This window comes from Callithrix jacchus, chromosome 6, assembly GCF_049354715.1.
Source record: "Callithrix jacchus isolate 240 chromosome 6, calJac240_pri, whole genome shotgun sequence".
In the NCBI taxonomy this organism is placed as follows: Eukaryota; Metazoa; Chordata; class Mammalia; order Primates; family Cebidae; genus Callithrix; species Callithrix jacchus.
In genome coordinates, this window is record NC_133507.1 from 59,184,409 (window position 1) to 59,206,072 (window position 21,664).

Consider the following 21,664-nt stretch of genomic DNA (forward strand, 5'->3'; position numbering starts at 1 on the left):
AAAGTGACATCCATTGGGACCAAGGTGAAGTTGACAAAATGAAAATTATTTTTTATCTTAACAAAAGGCTACTTCTGAATGGAGCCTCCTGACAAAGCAGAAGTCTGGCTGGTACTTGAACCAGATAAACTTGTTATGCAAACAGCTTTAGTCATGGGGGAAAGGGCTGATAATGAAATCGCTACAAAGCCAACCACACATTATTGAGGTGACAAAACACATCAGGCAGGGTCCTAGCATATGGCTAAAAAGCAGTGGAGAATTTATGTGAGCATTGCACTTAATTTATCATAACTACGCTTTCAGGAATCATGCTTTGACAAATGCATAACTAATACATGCAAATGGGTCAATTATCACAAACAACCAGAGGTTCAGAACCAAACAGGCTGATGCTTCTTTTTAAAAAACCCAAAACAGGTTTACTAATAGTATTTCATACTTTCAGATGTTTTAAAAAATCTCTGCTACTATCTCCAAATTAAGGAGACTGGAAGTAAATCTGAAAAACACTAAGCCACAACCCACTGCTCCCACTTTCCTACCCCCCTGATCCTCCTACACACATATGCACATGCCCAAACACACACACCTGTCCTGTCTACACAGCTATAATCACTAGACTGCAGCTGGACCAGCTTGTGCAGATCCCTGCAGCAGCCCATAAGAAGCCTTTTGGCAGGTAGCAACCAGCATGGACTAAGACCTAGAGTATTGAACCAACTCTATTATGGCTCAGCCGTCACATGAGGACTAAGTATTGAAGGTTTTAAAGCTGTTAAGGAACTTTTAGCCCTGTTTATTCTTTTGAGAGAAACATTTACTGTGGCTTGCTCTACAAAGGGAACTGAAGAATGATCTGTATAATTCAGGTTAAAAAAAAAAACTTTTCCTAAAATTACCAGATAATCATCTTCTCCCACCCAGTCCCTCCAATAATGAAAAGCTTATAATCTGAAGGTCTTAATCCTCCATCTTTCTTTCTCTTGCCTCCTAGTTTAAAAACAAACTAAGGCTCTCTCTTTAAAAAGATGTTTCAAATCCAGTGAGTATCACTGTTTATATTGAATTAGAGATTTGAATAAATACAATGAATGGCATTTGATCAAACTACACTTGATTGGCCGAGTAGTCAGCAGTCTCCCCTACAGAATGAAAGGATATTAAGTGGGGCTGGGCGCAGTGGCTCACGCCTATAATCCCAGCACTTTGGGAGGCTGAGGCGGGCAGATCACTTGAGTTCAGGAATTCAAGACCAACCTATCCAACATGGCGAAACCCCATCTCTACTAAAAATACAAAAACTAGCTGGTCCTGGTGGCACACACCTGTAATTCCAGCTACTTGGGAGGCTGAGGCACAAGAATCTCTTGATCCTGAGATGCTGAGTTTGCAGTGACTCAAGATCACGCCACTGCACTCCAGCCTGGACAACACAGTGAGATTCTGTCTCCAAAAAAAAAAAAAAAAAAATTGCTGGATGCAGTGGCTCATGCTTGTAATCCCCCAGCACTTTGGGAGGCCAAGGTAGGCGGATCATGAGGTCAGGAGTTTGAGACCAGCCTGGCCAACATGGTGAAACCCCATTTCTACTAAAAATTAAAAATAAAATAAAAAAATTAGCTGGGCATAGTGGTGGGCGCCTGTGATCCCAGCTACTTGGGAGGCTGAGGGAGGAGAATTGCTTGAACCCAGAAGGCGGAGGTTGCAGTGAGCCAAGATCACGCCACCACACTCCAGCCCAGGTGACAGAGTGAGACTGTCTCCAAAAAAAAAAAAAAGGTATTATTTGGGAATGATGGGTAGGCTTCTTTTAAAAATATATAATAATCAGTTCCCTAATTTTGAGAAATACTCCCAAAAATATTGCAGAAGAATTTATGGTTGAAGAACTTAAGATGTTATAGGAAAACAGGACTGGAGGGCTGAGATCAATAAAGAATCTATTAACATCTATTATATAAATATTTTCACTAAGAAAAAAACAGTAATTAAACAAAAAGAAGACTGATGACATATTTCCATCTTAAACTAGTAATAAAGCACACAATCACGTAATTTCTAATTGCCTTCCTGATTCATTAGAAACTTTCCCGACTCTTCCTCCCCTGCAATTTCAACAGGATGCTTTATGCATCCTGATAGCATGCATACTCAAAGGCATTGTTTTCTGTGTTTAGCCCTCCATTCTAGTATTCAAGACCTTATTAAGTCTAAAGCAACTCAGAATCAGTGCATGTGGAATTCTCAGAATTGGGAAAAACATAGCAGAATTGAATTGGCATGTAAGAGGATTTGCCATAAGGAACTGTCAATGTTAGGGAGGAATTTCCACATAGCTGACCCTTGAACAACATGGATTTGAACTGCATGGATGCACTTATGCTTGGATGTACTTTTACATGGATTTTCTTCCACCTCTGCTAACCCTGAGACAGCAAAACCAACCCCTCCTCTTCTTCCTCCTCCTCAGCCTGTTCAACGTGAAAAAGATGAGGCTGAAAACTTTCATGATGATCCACTCCCAGGTAATGAACAGTAAACTCATTTCTCTTCTTTATGATTTTCCTAATAATGTTTTCTTTTCTCTAGCTTACTTTATTGTAAGACTACAGTACATAATACATGTAACATATATAACACGTGTTAATCAACAGTTTGTTCTTGGCGAGGCTTCCAGGCTACAGTAAGCTATCAGTAGTTAAGGTTTTGGGGAGTCAAAAGATATAGGCAATTTCTGACTTCACACAGTGGGGGGTGGTCAGCATCCCTAACTCCTGCATTGTTTAAGGGTCAACTGCATTGTGTAAAACCTTAAAGTCCAATCCCTGTCATCAATTATTACCTTTATTCTCAAATCCATCCAAGGAATACTGTGCTTAGTTTATGATTACAAACATACTCTCGAAAAAGTATACATAAGCCAAAGTTTTGTGAGTCGGATCACATTTTTGGAGGCATCAGGAGAGTTTGGTATGGGAAGGTGCATTAGTGAATATGTAATGGATTTTTCTAGGACAACAGCTTAGACAAGGTCAATCAAGGGTATCTGTATGCAGCAATGAAATGAAAAGGAAAAATCTTTGGATTCAGCCCTTACCAGCAAATTCATTGAAACCTTAGCTCCCAGATTTCTTTCCTTGGGGTGGTCTGAAATGTGGTCCCAAGCTACCAGCATGTCTTCAGCTCTTTAGTTCCCTCTACGTACTCTTTTGGGTCTGAAACCTCTGAAAGTGGCTCTTCCACTGCTCTTATGTATCATCCCTGCTGCAATTATCTGCTTTCCTCTCAACATGGCCTGACACCATCACCTTCAACTTGTGTCTGCTCCTAGTGCATTCTGCAGCCAGGGAAAAATGTCAACATGGGGCTGAAGGGGCAATGAGATACCCTCCATCCCTGGCCTTCAACTTCATGGTCATGTTCCAACAGTCTTTCTTAGTAGGGTTCTTTGAGTTCTTTTCCACTCCTGTTTCCTGAGGAGCATGGCAAAAGTCCAGGAGGGATGGGACAGGCAGACAAATTCAGGTACCCTGAACTATACTACATTTGAAATGAAAATGAAAGTGAAATACAGGTTCATAGCTGTTTATACAACCCCCCTGGAGCCAAATGTATTTTGGAATTCAGAATTTTATAGAATTTTAGAAAGGTAAACTGGTACATTTACCGTACATTATATAACAGCCCCAGCAGGATCTGGGGCAGCACACTATAATCAAACAAATATATCTGCCTCTAAACACATGAATATTCACATTAAGTAAGATAAATAACAACTATAAATAGCCTCACAGTTAAGGTCATGTGTTATCACCAAATCGGTTCATGGAAGGTTAGTCATTAAATGACTCAACTACAAAAGAATGTTTATCTTTCAGAGCTCTTTGGATTTTGGAATTATGCATAAGAGATAGTTGATCTGTATTGTGATTTATTAAGGAAGATGATCAAAGACCTATTTTGCTTTATTGCCTGGCTTCTTTGTGGAAGCTAAGTCTGCACAGAGACATAAATTAGAAAAATTTGTGTTGACCCTTCCCCACTTCTTATTGATCAGCTATTTTCTCCTCCCATGACCTCTGAACACCTTATTTGATATACTAGATCCCACAGTACGTCTTCCAAGCTCCTGTGCCTTGGTATGGTTGGTAATGCCTGGCCTAGATTCCTGTCCCCACAATTCACCAGGCCCCTAGCTTGTACCCCAGTATTCTGAGTATCTTTCTCAGCTTTAGGACCAGTGTGGTCCTCCGCCAGGAGTGAGGTCAAAAGCCCATGACCCCAGCACTGAGCCACTGTTGGTTTCACTGTTGATTCTGCTCTTGTCTTAATCCCAGGAAATCTTGCCTGGTGACATAGCTCCTACCAGGTATGTCACACCATCAGCTTGGCTTTCATCTTGTTCCTCATACCTTGAGCCTTGGCTGGGATACCTTGGTACCCCAGGCCTGAGATTCTACTTTGTCCCTCAATCACCTTAGAAACTGGACCCTTGTTCCTATGCTACAGGTCCTAGAGCAAGCCCAACTTTCACACTGAAAAAACTCTTTTGGTGACTGCTAAATTCTGTCTTCTCTTTGGTCCCAGTGTGGGCATCAGATTTTTAGAGACATTAAACATGTCTCTTCGCATTAAACATGCCAAGTTGTCAATATTTGCTCTAGGACAAAGGAGGTTCTCAGATAAATGTGACCCCTATGATAAGAAGGACTTATTATAACCAAGGGTCAAATGAAATGCCTTTTTATCACATCTTGCAAAGCCATACTGTATCATTTATTCTAACAAATCCTGTGTCATAATGTGCTAACAGCATAAAACTTCTAGTGCCAAGTAAATTCCAATCACTGTTCAAGACCTTTGCTAGATACGCAGTTTTTAGTGAAGAAATACTCACTGTGAAATGAAGTGGTTGAATTCTTCACACCATTTTTCTGGATGAAGTAAAGTAGGTGGAGGATTTCTGAAAAACAATAGCAATTTTTTTCTTAAAGAGAAGAATTTCATTAAAGGCAAAATACCAGCTTGTTTTTATTGATATCATTCTAAATAGCGCTAATAAAATCTGTTTTCATATGGGAGTCATGTTTTAGTGGTAGATTATAAAGTGCCAACCCCTATTACTGTAGTCATTCATTTTCATTGACTGAAGACCTACTATGTCCCTGGATTTCTCAGGACCTGTGAGAGCTACACAGATCAGGAACATTCTTCCAGAAGCAGCTGCTGTAACGAGGGGCGACGCAAGCACACAAACTGCTATAACAGAGCTGAGGATTACTAGTGCTATAAGAAAGCTATAAACATAGTGCTGGGGGCTTTAGTGAAATAGACTTTTAATTGTACAGGATTTTCAGATCATTATGGTACCATTTAAATTAATTATGTGATGCATTTAAAGTACACTCATAAATTCATCAGTCACATTTTCAACTGTTTCCTATGTATCATCTTCTGCAATAAGCACTAGAGAAAGTCAGCCAAAACAATGTCCCAGACTCCCTGAAGTTGCTGGGTAGGGAAGGAGACAGACGTATACCATACCTAATAATTACCTAATAATTGGAGGTCCAAGAGAATGAGAGAATGGCAGAAAGAACCTTAGGTAACCAGACCATGTACTGGTGAGTGGGCGAAAAAAGGAGGGGGATGGGGGAAGAGTCCTGAATTTGATCGAATACTCCAAAGAGATTTGATTTTAAAATGGAAGTGACTACATTACCTTTAATTGATGAGATTTTTTTTTCTAGCAATACATGGAAATAGGGGCTGTGGGCAATTCAAGTTCAGAAAATGAAGAAAGTAACAGTTCTGCACACCTGAATTATGACTATAAATTTTAAAGCCATCATATGTGGTCCTTGTTTTTACCTGGATTCTAACTGCTTCCTAAAGCCATGGATTGCTCAGATTCATTAGGCAGAGGAATGGAAAGCAGCAAGAATTACCAGAAATAAATATATATCAGGTAATGTGATCACAAGTTACCCCTCAATATCCATTATCTTCCCATTTCCTATGGTACAAGTTTTACTTCAGCATACTGCTGCCATAATAAAGATTGCAATTTCTTGAGCTCCTTACGGCTAGATGTGGTTATATTACTGAGTTCTAGTCAATGATATACATGTAGAATTATTGTATGGTATTTCCAGAAAGTCTCCTTCAAAAAGGGGAGACATGCCATTCTTTTCCTTCCTTCTTCTTGCTTTTTAGAGCATGGGTATGATGACTGGAGCTTGAGTAGCCATTATGAATGTCAGATGAACATGAAAATGAAAACTGTGAGTTGAGATAGAAGACTGGATTCATGATGACATTGTAAAGCTGCCAGACCAGCTCTAGTCTGCTTCCCTCTAATCTTCTTTAATAAGAGAGAGAGAGAGAGATAAACTTCCATCTTTTTTAAGCCACTGGTACATGCGGCTGAGTCTAATCCTCAGTCAGATAACCTTTCCAAGTATTTTCCTACCACATGATTAGAACATAGTTTGATAAGTGATATACTAGAAGCACAAGCACGATATGTGGGTGGTATAATTAAGGTGCAGCTTACTCACTCTGGGGAGTCCCAAAGGACTTTATAAAGAAGATAAACTTGAGCTGGCTCCTAAAAATTAGATGGGATTTTTCAAGACAGAGAAAGAGAGTGAAGCCATTTTAGGCTTAGAAAACAATCTGTACCAAGACACAGAGCTGTAAAAAAGCATAGTAAGTCCAAAACATGTGAGCAATTTTTTTTAGGGCTAGACTATATATGATCTTTTGAGTCTGAAGAGAGAGCAGGAGGGAAGGATAAGGTGAGAAGGAAGAATGATTAGAGGAAGATGATGTACCTGCTCTGTGTAAGAATTGAGTTACCCTTCATATCTTCTAATTCAAAAACCGGTAAATTATCTGTGTATTACTCAGAAAGAACAGCAGTTAAAGGTCGCCCTTCAGATGTTTTGCAGGTTACCTCTTTTTTCCTCCCCTTCTCCTGGATCAGAGACAACGTTGTCTCATTTACTCCATTCAACAGTATATGCCTTCATCTTTCCCTAGTACCATCACATAACTTCAGCTTCAATTCTAGTTTGGCTGAGCTGTTCTTACTGCCTGGGGCTGAGATTTTACATCCACATGCCTGGCCAGCTCACCTCTGTGGGCAGCCTCGGTGCTATATCTTTCAGTGAGCAGGTTATCCTAGATCATCTCTACAGCCCTTTCCAGGATTTTTACTTTCCTTGATCTTCTCGGTTTCCTGATCATTCTGTCTTCACTGAGGTCAGTCCCACAGAGAAGAGCTGCTTAAGCAATCTACTGTCTAATAGACTTAATTCACCCCCAAAGCAGTTCACCATGACTAAGTCATTCCTAGACAGACTGAACAGATTTGACTGAAACAACACTAGTAGGCCAACACTGGCCAGCCCAGCAGGGAAAGGGCATCTCTCTTCCACAAGTAGAGAGTGACCTGGCAAGGGTCCAAGGAGAAATGGATGGTGAATATCCACTTTAGTGTTGAGAACAATGTACCTTCCTGTTTTCAGTCTCTTTCTCAGCAGGAAATACGCACAAGAGTCACTGTTGAGTTGTTGGTCTGAGGAGAATGGCAGCAAACCGTCACTCACCCAGGTCACCACCAACCCTCTGTGGCTTCACATAAACGCCACACAAGGAAACATCTTTGAAGCCTGGCATCACAGAAAGTTGGTTAAGAGAAGCTCATTTGATCTTATAGATGTCCTGCCTTTCCTGGAGCTCATCCTACTTTGGTTCAGTAAAGCAAGATCTTATGAAAGATTATTATCTGTATATAATGAAAACCAAAAGAATTTGAAGGCTTTGCAGTACTTTGTTTGTACTGGCAATATAAATTCTAATTCTCTCACAACCCAGAAAGACCAGCAGTGTAGAGAAACCATGTAGGTTATTCTTTGTTTCATTTGTGAGTGCTTCTCCCTGTTGCACTCACTAGAATATTATTGATCCCAGAATCCTGTTCTTCTCCCCATTCTTTTCCCATTCCGTACATTCACTGAGGGCTTACTATATGCTGACAGCTTCCTAATATGCCTTGATTTCTTGTCCACCTTTTGGCTGGTGCATCTGACTACTTAAGGTCAACATGTTCAAAACCAAACATCTTCCTTTCTTAAAGCTGCATTCGACCTGGTTGTTGGAGTCAGAAACCTGGATTCTACATTCTTTCTTAACCCCAAATGCAATTAGCGAAGGCAGAATAATGGCTCCGTCAAAGATGTCCACATTCTAATCTTCAGAACCTATTAATATGCTACTTTACATGGCAAATATGCTACTTTATTGATGTAATTAAGGTAAAGGTCCTGGATATGGGCACGTTGTCTTGGATTATCTGGATGGGCCCAACTTAATCACATGAGTCTTTTAAAGTGGAAGAGGGAGGCAGAAAGAAAAAAGAAGAGGCAGGAGAGATTCAATGCATAAAAGGGACTTCACCTGTCATTGCTGCCTTTGAAGACAGAGGAAGTGGCCACGGGCCAAGGAATGCAGGCAACATCTGGAAGATGGAAATGGGCCTCAGCTGATACACAGCAAAGAAATGGGAACCTCAATTCTACAGATGCAAGGAAATGAATTCTGCTAATAACCTCAATGAGCCAGAAAATAAATTTTCCCTACACCTTAAGAAAGGAGTGCAGCCCTACTGACACCTTGACTTTAGCCCACTGAGACCCACGGCAGACTTCTAAGTTAAAGAACCACAGGATAATAACACTGTGTTGTTTTCAGCCTCTGAGTTCGTGGTGATTTGTTATGACAGTAATAAAAAACTAATATACCAATCAAATATCAAGTCTTCAGTTCTACTTCCTTAATCCCTCACTCTAAACCTGTCCCCTCTTTCATATCCTAGTGCAGTCAGTCACTCATCATCTCATACCCACATGACTCCTCCTTGTTTTTCTCCTTCCCTCTACCTCATATCCCTCTAATCGGTCTTATACCTGGTAGCTAGAATTTATAAATAACATACAAATATGACCTTGTTTCCTCGCTCAAAATTCTTCAGCAGATACACACTGCCAGAATGATAAAATCTTAACTCCTTTGCATGATATATACAAATGTCTTGCCTACCACCTACTTGTCTACCTGATTTCATGTCAAACCACTTGTTCACCAGATGCCATAGCACTGTGCTACACAGTACTGATAACTCCAAAACAGATCCTATTCTTTCATGCCTCAGGGCCTTTGCACATGATGTACCTTCAGTTTAGAATGCTCTCCATAATTTGTCCACCAGGCAGGCTCCTATTCATGTTTCACGTGTATCTACAGCGGCTAGCACAGGAGCATTCAGTAAATTTTTTGAAAGAATGCACACAAACATATACATGTTGTAGGTAGGCCAAGAAATGGAGATAGGATAAAATATGACTTTGTCTTCAAAGTAGCATAAAAATTATACAAATATGGAACAGTTCTTTCAGATATGAGCAAATTCCAACTAAATGATTCACAGCAAGCAAGTTTGAAGAGTGTTGATTTGGATTTGACAAAAGAAGCCTCGTTCCTCTACTACATTCTTCTTTCCTCTGCATCCCAAATGTCTCCAGGTCCTTGAATAAATATATAACCAAAATGAGCAAATAAACAATGATTTAAACCTCATTGTAGACATCAGCTGATGTCAGGACCATTATACACACAAACATGGTGGGCTAGAGATAGAAGATGAATACCAATAACCATCATATGTTGAGTGCTCACTACCATAAAGCTTCATGCCAAGTGCTTCACATGTTGGTCAACTAAACACTGCAACAATCCTATTAAATGGAAATTCTTCCAGTTTCACAAGGGAAGAAAATGCAATTTAAAAGAAGAAATTTTGTCAAAAACATTCAGCAAAAGTTGGAAGATCCATGTTTTAAATTCAGGTATTTCTGTCTCCAATGCCCATATACCTCATTGTTTTCTGTATTTTATCTCATGAAGAGTCCATTACTTTGGAAGAGGAATTAAGAGAACATACATGCAAAAAATGACAGAAAACCAATTAGCAAGCAATGCCTCAAGAAAGTGCAAAATGAAGTCCTCAAACATTAAAGCACACTCACCAAGAAGATGCTAAGTAAAAAATTTCTCAGTGAGGCTGTTAATTAAGAAAGGCTTCCTGAAAGTTGCAAATTTTAAGGCAGAACCTCTGTTCACAGAGGGGACATAAATCAGCTGACTGGGGAGGAGGGTGTTAGAGGAGAAGGGGAGTAACAGAGGAAGATAGAAAGAATGAAGTATAATAATTAAGAAACAATTGTTAACATCCAGTTAAATACTTAGGAATGTGTTTAAAAGGCATTCTATTTACTTACCCATAAAAGCAAGAAAGCAAGACATTTGAATGTAATTAACTGTTCTGATAGAATTAACTACAGGAACAGAGTTGCCATGCTGATTACAATTGGTAGATCCCATTAACGAAGTTGCACAGTTAGTCCTGTGTCTGTGTCTCTCTTAGCATCATGCCCCAGTCCTGTTCCTAAAGTTGCTTTTCTCCCTGTCATATTTTATCTGTTCAAAAATGAATTATTTTAAAAATGTTTACATTTAATTATAATACATGATTCATCTCAGTGTAAAAAAAAGTTCCCTGGCCAGGCGTGGTGGCTCATGCCTGTAATCCCAGCACTTTGGGAGGCCAAGGCAGGTAGATCACTTAAGGTCAGGAATTTGAGACCGGCCTGCCCAACATGGTAAAACTCCATCCCTACTAAAAATAAAAATTAAAAAAATAGCCGGGTGTGGTGGTGTGCGCCTATAATCCCAGCTATTTGGGAGGCTGAGGCAGAAGAATCGCTGGAACCCAGGAGGTGGAGGTTAATGAGCCGAGATTGCACCACTGCACTCCAGCCTGGTAACAGAGCAAGACTCCATCTAAAAAAAAATTCCCCAATACTGAATGTAGAAACTAAAAAGCAAAATTTCTCTTCATTATAACCCCTAATACCAGTCTCCTCCCCATTATCAGTATGGGTTATATTCTTTAAGACCTTTTATCACATACATTTGTAATATCTGCTATAAATATTATATATATTCATATATATACTGTTTTTCTGAATATATATTCATATAATACATATTCATATATACATTATATATTCATACGTATTTTTATATATTCATATATATTCATTATATATATTCATAATATATAATACATATTCATATACTGTTTTTCTGTATATATATGATTATATATATTCATATATATATACTGTTTTTCTGTGTGTGTGTATATATATATATACACATACACAGTTTTTCTGTATATATTTGTATTTATATTGTGTCTGTAAGTATACGATACAATATAAATTGGACAATATATATTTTTTTGAGATGGAGTCTCTCTCAGTCACCTGGGCTGGAGTGCAATGAAGCGATCTCAGCTCACTGCAACCTCCACCTCTCAGGTTCAAGCGATTCTGCCATCTTAGCCTCCCAAGTAGCTAGGATTACAGGCACTCGCCATCATGCCCAGCTAATTTTTGTATTATTGTAGAGATAGTGTTTTACCATGTTGATGCTGACCAGGTTGGTCTTGAACTCCTGATCTCAGATGATCTGCCTGCCTTGGCCTCCCAAAGTGCTGGGATTACAGGCATGAGTCTCTGTACCTGGCCTTAATTTTTATAATTTATTTTTTTTATTTTGAGACAGAATCTGGCTGTGTTGCCCAGGCTGGAGTGCAGTGGCGTGATCTTGGCTGGCTGCAACCTCTACCTCCTGGGTTTAAGCAATTCTCCTGCCTCAGCCTTCCAAGTAGCTGGGACTACAGGCACCTGCTACCATGCCCGGCTAATTTTTTTTTGTATTTTTAGTAGAGATGGGGTTTCACCATCTTGGCCAGGCTGCTCTTAAACTCCTAACCCCATGATGTGCCAACCTCAGCCTCCTAAAGTGCTGGGATTACAGGCATGAGCCACCGTGCCCGGCCAATTAATTTTTATAACATAGTTGAGAGCAATAGAAATGGGATTATAAAGCATACATATTATCCTCATACCTAAATGGCATTCCACAAAGTGGGTAACTATAGTTTATTTAGCCATTCATGTATTGGTGAACATTTAGGTTTCTCTTTTTCTCACTATCAGAAAGAAGGCTGAAATGACTTACATATGCCACATGTAATATGGGATTTCTAACTTTTAAAAGATTTCTTAGGTGGCAAAAGCTCGTCAGTGAACACTAAGTATCCTTCCAAGAAACTTAAATGCAAAGAGAGAATATATTGCCTCATTTTCTGGGGGTGGCTCAGTGAACAATTTCAGAGCAGTGGGGGCAATAGAACTAAAGCCAAGAAGGAAGAAACCAGTAAATGGTCCCATAGGATTATGAATAGTGCTCTGTGGGCCAGAACACACTGTAGATAGTGACCTTGAGTTGTTCAGTTCCAGCAGCTCCAAACTTTGAACCCTATTGCTGGGTTCCACTTGCAAGAATCTGCTACCTTGTTCCAGTGGTGGGTATCCCTGGGTAATGACCTCAACATACATGGCACAGACCAAGAGCAATTCAAAATATACATATGTGGCTGGTGTGGTGGCTCATGCCCGTAATCCTAGCACTTTGAGAGGCTAAGGCAGGCAGGTCACTTGAGCTCAGGAGTTCAAGACTAGCCTGGGCACCCAATGAAACCTTGTCTCTACTAAAAATATGAAACGTAGCCAGGCATAGTGGCAGGCACCTGTAGTCTCAGCCACTTGGGAGGCTGAGGCAGGAGGATGGCCTGAACCTAGGAGGTCAGTGAGCTGAGATGGTGCCACTGTACTCCAGCCTGGGTGACAAAGTGAAACTATGTTTCAAATATATATTTACATATGCTAATAATTCTGCTAGAGAAAACAATTGAAAAAAATAGTTGGAGATATTTCTTTAAAATTAGAAAACAGGTGATATGAAAATGAAACAGAAATCAGTATCACAGTTCTATATACTCTACCCTCATTAAATGTGAAAGATTTGTCCAGGTTGGAAAAGATATCCATGCTAAGTGCTAAATCCACCATGAAGGCATCTCCCAATCAGGGTCAATCCCTAAAAGTAGGGAAAAGGAGAAGAAAGGGTGTGTAAGGAGAACACTAGATGGGGAAATGTCTGGAAGAAAGCAAAGACAAAATGCACCTCAATCACATCTCAGCCTTAGATCACCACTAAGAAAGGGAGCTGTTCTGATTAATAACTATGATACTTTACAAAAACCGAAGAAATTACCAAAGCTAGTAAGGAGAAAAGCAAAGACTTGTAGTTAAGTTTTAAGCTTGCTGATTCTTTAAATTCTGATTCTTAATGACCTGTTTGATACTATACCTTAAATAATGCTATTTACAATGTTAGCCTACAATCATTAAAATATAGTTACTACATTGAATCATATAGTTCCTAAAAAACCATTCCTAACCACTATAGTCAGTGACAGGTATGCACATCCTCTGGCTTTTCAGCCCAGCACCAATCTGCTTCAAAGATCATCTCAGAATTTGAAGATTACAATGTTTCCCATGCTAAGTATTATTACCCCAGGCCTGTGGTAATGACTTACAGAGGTTGGCGGGGTGTGTCACCAAGCTCTATTAATCCTTGACCACTACCCCAAAATTTAAATGTTCACAAAGGGTATGAATTACATTTTTCCTCATTATCTCTAAAGTACATTGAAGTACCTTTCCCTCTACTGTGCTCTCCTTACGCAAACACACAGGATGCATAAGCAATTCGGCCACGCGTGAAGAGTGCAGGAGAACGTCAAGGACAATAGAAGGTGCCATGTCAGTAGAGATGATGGAGGGGACAAGTGGGTGTGTGGCTCGCTGTCTGAGCCAATGTGGTCATTTACTGACATCCGTTCTTTAATTTCCTCCTTCCATAAAAACTCAGCAATATCATCAATTCCAACTGTTAATGTCCATTGTGTCAGGGAAGCAGACCTTGCCCCAGGGCTGGCTAATGACCCTTTTCCTAGGTGGTCCTTCACACACAGTGGAAACCACAAGTCTGTTCTTTTTCACACACATTTGCAAACACACGATTTTTTTTTAATTATGATTTTTAAAGAGATCTGTTTGAAATAGATCATGTTGTTCTCTAAATGCTTTTCCATTATCAAATTCTGGGCTGTTTACATGGGTTCTTCGGGAGTGTGTTCTTTGAAGGCGATCATTACAGTGTGTCTAAATAGAGATGTAGAATCATTCCTCAATTAGATTAGCATTTTAAGGAAAAAAAAAAAGCTTTACATATGTGGTGGGATAAAAACCACAGTGGTATGGTGGAGGGCCAGAAAATAGTTAAAGCCAAAGGTTAAACACGCTATACTCATCAATCACTTTCTCTGGTGGCAATTTATTTGAAAATAGTTGTTTTATATGAAAATTGCTGGGGAAAGGGGAGGGGCAATGAAAAGCAGGACTTCTCCCTACCTGGATTCTGAACTAATTGAGAAAAATAGTCAGCAGATAAAGTCTAAAATAACACCTTTATTATGGATAGAACTGATCTTGGAGAATGTAGTTTTCATCTGCAGGGAGTGGGCTTTCTCAAACTGAAAGATAAGAATTAGAGATACACTTATCTGGCTAGTCTTGCAACTGGGCGGGTGCCTGGCCACCACAGGCACCTCACTCAGGAGCAGAGCCACTGAGCTTAAGTATGCTGAGAGCAAACAAGCAGGCAGGCTAACTTCCAAGAGAAAGCAGAAGGGAAAGAGCAGGGCCATGCATGACCAGTTCCTCTTCCACCATCTGCATAAACCACTTCTCTTCTTCTAGGATCAGTTTGGGTCTAATCAAAAGACAGAAACCACACCAGAAATTTGAACAAAGAAAATTTAATGTAAAGAATGATTAATGGCCAGACGCAGTGGCTGTAATCCCAGCACTTTGGGAAGCCAAGGTGGGCGGATCATGAAGTCCGGAGTTCGAGATCAGCCTGGTCAACATGGTAAAACCCCATCTCTACTAAAGATACAAAAAAATTAGCTGGCTGTGGTGGCGCATGCCTATAATCCCAACTACTCAGGAGGCTGAGGCATGAGAATCACTTGAATCCGGGAGGTGGAGGTTGCAGTAAGCCGTGATCACGCCACTGCGCTCCAGCCTGGGTGACAGAGCAAGACTCTGCTTCAAAAAAAAAAAAAAAAAGAATGATTAACTTGTAACAAGGGATTAGATACTAAGGAGTAAAGAGAACTCTGAAGAATACAGATATAGCAGATATTGGAAGCAACTGCCTCCTCTACTGAGACGGAGTACCCAAGAAGAAACAAATCTGAAAGAGCCCCTGCCCCCAAATCCAACGATGAGATTCAGACCTCAGTGGAAAGGGTATCACTATGGGCCCAATGGTGAAGTTCTCTGAGGTGAGACCAGCCAGGGCTGGCAAACATGAGACCAACTGCTGGGGTGCCTTTGAGATTCACTGAGAAGCCACCAGATTAGGTGCCAGAACTCACTGGAGGGTGAGCACCACAGGGTGTCCCAAATGCCACTGAGAGCCAGAGGCCACAGAAGCACTTAGGAAAAAGTACACTGAAACCTGCAAGAGGGTTCTTTGCTCCTCCAGTGGCCTTCTAGTGCCCTCTACCGACAAAGCTTAACATCTGCCATATGTCAAAGAAGAAATGTTCACCAAGTCCACTCCAGTGTCACAAAGCAGCGCAAAGGGTAGATTCAGTGCTGAAAGGCAGTAACTTGAGAACTGGTGCAAGAAGGAAGTGAATTCCAAAAGACAGAGGCCAAGAGTGTTATCATGCTCTTTAAAAAAAAAAAGATGAGAAACCAGCTTTTAAGGAATTTTAATTTGGGGCTTGCAATAGACAACTTCAAGCTATCATCAACTGAACGAGTGCAGTCTCCTCTGACATTAGGATAAGAGATTATAGAAACCCTCTTCCCCTACTTAAAAAATATGTCTTGTCAAGGGCATGAAATTTCCTCATTAAGACTCATACTTTTTAATTCTAGAAGTTCCTTATTTGAAATGGGAATGTTCTGTGAGGCATCCTTTATTGACCAAATCATCCTTGGGATAAATGACAGTCAAGAATAAAAATGCACAAAAAGGGACCCAGCACAGGAGCAAGTGAGGGGACAGGACCACACACACAGACTTAATCTCTTCATGGTTTTCCATTCCTATGGTTTCAATGTTGTATACGCTGAAAAAGTGAAGAGGCAGGTGGCATGGCACTTTTCTGACTCTTTTCTGTCCCTCTGCCTCTAGGATTTCTCACAACATAGAAAGGTAAAGGAACCAGTGAAAGTCTACGTGATTCAAAACTCTTTTGCCAGGATCATGGCCATAAAAGGGGAACTCCTTTTTCTTCTGTGCCCCAATTTCTCACCAACTCAGTCACGGGTGCTAAGTCAAAGACAGGAGTCAGCCGAAGGGAGCTGATTAACGGGTTTTCCCCTGGCTCTTTAAGATCGAGTCAGGAACCCAAGACTTTCCTATAAGCTGGATCATTTTCCTGCAGAGTCTAATATTATTTCTGAGGTCTGAGTCATTCGTAACAATAGCTAACACTTCTTGAGAACTAACAATGTGAAAGCACTGTGCTAATAATGCACTTATTTAATCCTCACATAAACCCTATGAGGAAGATATACAAGTATCTGTTTTAGAGATAAGAAAAAGGAGCCTTAGAGAAGTTCAGAAGCTGGTAATGGCGTGGCCAAGCCTCAAACGCAGGCAGCCCAATTCCAAAATCCACAATTGCAACTACTACACCATCTTGTTTCCCTATTTGGGATTTATTCTTGGATAATGAGAAACCACATCTTTAGATTCTGCTAGAGCAATTATATCATTTTAATGGGGAATGCAGGTCTGATACGATAAGCCAGTTGCCCTTTTGATATCCTATCAACTTAAGCATCCACTCAAGCATATTATTCTTCAGTTCATCCTATCAATTTAAGCAGAGTATTCTTCAGATTATAAGACACTAGCAAGCAAATCCGAAGGACATTTTGTTTGGGATGCCAAATGATCAGCAATAGGGAGTATGAGCTGAGAATGTTTTCATCTGTTGAGTTTTATGCGTTTTCTGTCATTTAGCTCCCTTCAAAGTCACAGCTGGTAAAACCAAATGGGTCATTTTACCACAATAAGACCAACGTCACAGTTCAACAAGCACCATTTGTCCTCTAAGGCAAAGCCATGCACCTAATTACAACACACTGTTAATAAATTTGTAATAGACAAAAAGAAATTGACTGCTATGGATTTTTTTTCCCTCAGCAAAGCAAAACCATTTAAAGGGCAGATTGTGCATCTATTCCTTCTTTTATTGTTTCCGTAAAGTTAGCATTATATTCTAGACAGAAAAAATCAGGGCAGACCTCAGATGAACAGATTGTATCATCAGATCCTACCACATTGTCTCTAATGGAGGAAACTAGCAGCTGAACACCAACACCTGTCACCATGAGCAGACCCTGGCACACACACCAGGTAGGAAGGCTGCACACTTCCTTAGGGCAATTTGAGCCTGGGTCACCAGAGACAACGTGCACGCCGAGGTCCACAGAAGCATAGACTGACAGGCACCATTTAAAGTCAGGTGGATATAGGAAATCCCAGAGGAGATGTCGTAGCAGTTCCTGAGGAAGATTGATCATCAACAACAGTGAGCTCTAAAAAGGCTTTACAGAGACTGTGCTCACTGAAAGAATGGAATCATACCCAGGCAGAGAGACAGGCCCCAGCAGTAACTACTGAACATTCGTCCTCTTTCAAGGGCAAAAGACACCAAAGCAGCATCCCCTCTCACACCTGGATGGCTTGGGTCACGTCTCCACTGAGCCAGAATATGGCCAATTGTTTTCACCAACCTCAAGATCAATTTCAATAATTGCTACTGAATGGATTATGCTGCAGGTCCTGGCAGTTCGTAAGGGGGCCTAACTGAGCAAGCATACGTTTATTTTTCTGACATTGTAAACATGTCTTCTCTTTAAAAGGGCTTTGGATATTTTTTCCTACCTGGTTGCCTAGCAACCTTTTGAGGGGACAGAAATAGGAAGGAGGATACAGGAGACATATAGGTAAGTGTTTATTTCGTAGATTTCTTTTCAAAAATCAGTCTGTTGTCACTTCCTGGAGGGGAGTGGGGTGAATGTGGAGGAGCTGTGCTATATATTATAGTGCTGCTACTCTTTTTTTTTTTGAGATGGAGTCTCACTCTGTCACCAGGCTGGAGTGCAGTGGAATGATCTTGGCTCACTGTATTCTCTGACTCCCTTGTTCAAGCAATTCTCCTGTGTCAGCCTCCCAAGTAGCTGTGACTACAGGCATGAGCCACCAAGCCCAGCTAATTTTTGTATTTTTAGTAAAGACAGGGTTTCATCATGTTGGCCAGGATGATCTTGATCTTCTGACCTCATGAGCCACTTGCCTCAGCCTCCCAAAGTGCTGGAATTACAGGCATGAGCCACCACGCCTGGCCTACTCTCCTAGCAGAAACCCACAATGCCAGCAAGTGTATTTACACAAGAATTTTCAGAAAATGGGGGAGTGTATCACAGATACTGCATATTAATTAAGATGAAAAATAAATACATCGACATTAAGTCATAAAAACACATTAAGTATACAGTGTCCATTTCACCATCCTTTTTCAAAAATGTCTCAGACATTCGTGAGAGGAAACTGTAATCTCTCTCACTTCACACAAGTTGTGAATGACTAGTGAATAATGCTGCATTCTTGTCTGTCTGGTCTTTTCACTAAATTATACTTTCCTACAAAAAGGACCCATTTCATTCAGGTACTCAAGTTCATTTGCAAGGAACTAATCTAAATGGTCTTCTATGGCTCCCTTAACTTCCTCTGTATCTATAGTTACTTCCCTCTTTTTATTTTTTGTATATTTAAACTTTCTTTCCTTTTTTCTTGGTTAGGTTAGTTAATAAATGATCTATTTTATTATTTTTGTCCCAAAAAAAGCTCATGATTTGTATATTGTTTCTATTATGTTTCTACATTCTGCTTCAGGAATTTCTACTTCTATTTTATTAAATCCTTTCTTATCTTTTACTTAGATTTTTAAAAATTCTAATTTCTTGGGTGGAAAGCTTAATTCATTTGCTTTTATTCTTTCTTGATTATTAACATAAGTATTCAGGGCTATGAATTTGCCTCTGATTCCTGCTTTAACTATTTCCCATTAATTCTGACATGGAGTTTCTTTTTTGTTTCTTGATTTTTAACATATGGGGTAACACTATGTTGCCCAAGCTGGAGTGCAGCACCTATTCAAAGGCATAATCACAGGGCACTACAGCCTTGAACTGCTGGACCCAAGTGATCTTCCATAGGCAGGAAGATCACTTGGGTCCAGCAGTGCAAGGCTGGACTACAGGTGCATGACACTGCACCCAGTTTGGTTATGCAGTACTTTGAAAATTATTATTTTCTACTTATTGTTTAATTTCCATTTTGATTTTTTCCCCACATGACCTGTTAAAGATGGTTTTGTTTTTTTAATACCTAGGTAGTAAGGACTTTTTTGTTTTCTGTCTTTGTTTATTTCTAGTTATAATACATTACAGTCAGAGAATGTTGCCTGCACTGCTTACATTTTTGAAATTTGAGAATATCTTTGTAGCTTTCATAGCAGGTATGAGTATATATAATATTTATATGTGACATATGTTATATTATAAATATATAATTATATTTAAAACTAAGTGTACATAGATATCTTAAACACTGTCCTTGAAATTAGAGAATGCATCTCTTTTCAAGTGCCCATGAAACATTCACAAAAACATACACTGTTGCTTATTTTTAAATCTATTTCTCATAAAACGAGAGAGACTCATTAAATAACTTTTGCAACCAACGTGCATCTCCTTGTATTTTTCATAACTTTTGCTTTATGAATGTGATACCATAAATAATATACTTCTTATGTTTTTGTTATAAAATAGCAACTGGCCAGACACAGTGTTTCATACCTGTAATCTCAGCTTTTGGAAGGCTGGGGTGGAAAGATCACCTGAGCCCAAGAGTTCAAGATCAGCTTGGGCAACATAATGAGACTTTGTCTCCACAAAAAAATAAAACAAATTAAAAATAAATTATCTGGACATGGTGGCACATGCTTGTAGTTCCATTTACTTGGGGGGTTGTGAAAATGAGAAAAACATATTTAAAGAATCTTTCATATTAACCCACATCTATGCCATTTCCTGTGCTCTCTATTCCTTACTATGGACTTCAGTTACCATTTCTATTCAGCCTGAAGGACAACCTTCAGTATTTCTTGTACAGCAGGTTGGCTAGCAACAAGTTCTCTCAATCTCTGTTTATCTGCGGTTTCCTTTAACTTCTTTTATTGAAGGATAGTTTTCCTATGTATAAAATTCTTGGTTGACAATTTTTTCAGCACTTTGAATAGTATAGGAGTATTAGTAATAGTAGGAGTCATCCCACTGCCTTTTGACTTTTATTTTTTCAGATGAAAAGTTAGCCATTAATCATATTGATATTCCCTGGTACATGATCAACTGTTTTTTCCTTGCTGATTTCAAGATTTTATTGTCTTTCAACAGTTCAACTATGAGTACAGGTCATAGTCTCTTTGTATTTATCATACTTTGGGTTTGTTGAGATTTTCAGTTGTGTAGACTAATGTTTTTCATCAAATTTGGAATGTTTGCACCTATTATTTTTTCAAAAAATATTTTGGACATGTATTTATCTCATCTCCTCTGGAAGTTCCTTTACATGTATGCTGTAATGCACTGTGGTGTCCCATAGGTCTTTGTAGCTCTGTTAATTTGTCTTCTATGTCTTTTTTCCCACTGAGTTCTTCAGTTGGTTGATTTCTATAGATCTCTCCTCAGGTTCACTAATTCTTTTACTATCCCAAATCTGCTGAGGTCTATAATTAATTTTTTTCATTTCAACAATTATACTTTTCACCATCATCGTGGTGAGATGGAGGCAGCATAAAATGGCGAAAAAGAACACAGCTTTGGAGCCAAGCTTTATGAATTCAAGTCTCCACAGCACCATTTATTATCTATGTGAACTAAATTTACTTGGCTTCTCTCTATATCAAATTTATAACCTATAAAACACTAAAAGTGCCTAACTCATGGTGCAATTTGAGAATTTATTCAGATACACAAAGTGTTTCGAGTAAAGCCTGTTATAAAATAAGCATCCAATAACCCTTTGCTATTATTACTACTGATGTAGGAGTTGGTCATTCTAGCAAACATGATCCAAAATTAGTTTTATACCCAAATCTGAGATATGGAATAAGAAATATTAGCCCCACATGTATGACCCTTTCAGCCTTTCTTATTCTTTCTTATCAAGTTCCACTGTGCTTGTTTTGTAGGTATATTTGGGTTTCCCTATTGTTATGCTAAATTACACTATGATCACACCACTAGGGCTAGTACTAAGCTCACTTCATGAGAATTTTGACACATGACACAGATTCTTTTGGCCTCATCTCCAGAAGGCCTGGAACTTGATTCTTGTACCTTTGGGTGTTAGCTGTTATCAAGCTCCAACCCACACTAACAACTCAGAATTACAACACAACAGCTACTGAATTTATAAGCATCTTCTCTGCATAGAGGTAACTACTGCTCTGCTCTTGCCA

At 39.5% G+C, this 21,664-nt stretch overlaps 1 protein-coding gene across 5 annotated transcripts in view; it reads right to left on the minus strand.

Annotated features, from left to right (window-relative positions):
- MYO3B (myosin IIIB) overlaps positions 1–21,664 on the minus strand; it is a 503,216-nt gene that overhangs the window by 327,181 nt on the left and 154,371 nt on the right. For all 5 annotated transcript variants that reach the window (XM_035304567.3, XM_035304566.3, XM_035304565.3 and 2 more), the window contains one exon: positions 4,901–4,966. In XM_035304567.3, the coding sequence (XP_035160458.3) occupies positions 4,901–4,966 (66 nt within the window). The remainder of the gene's footprint in view (positions 1–4,900; positions 4,967–21,664) is intronic.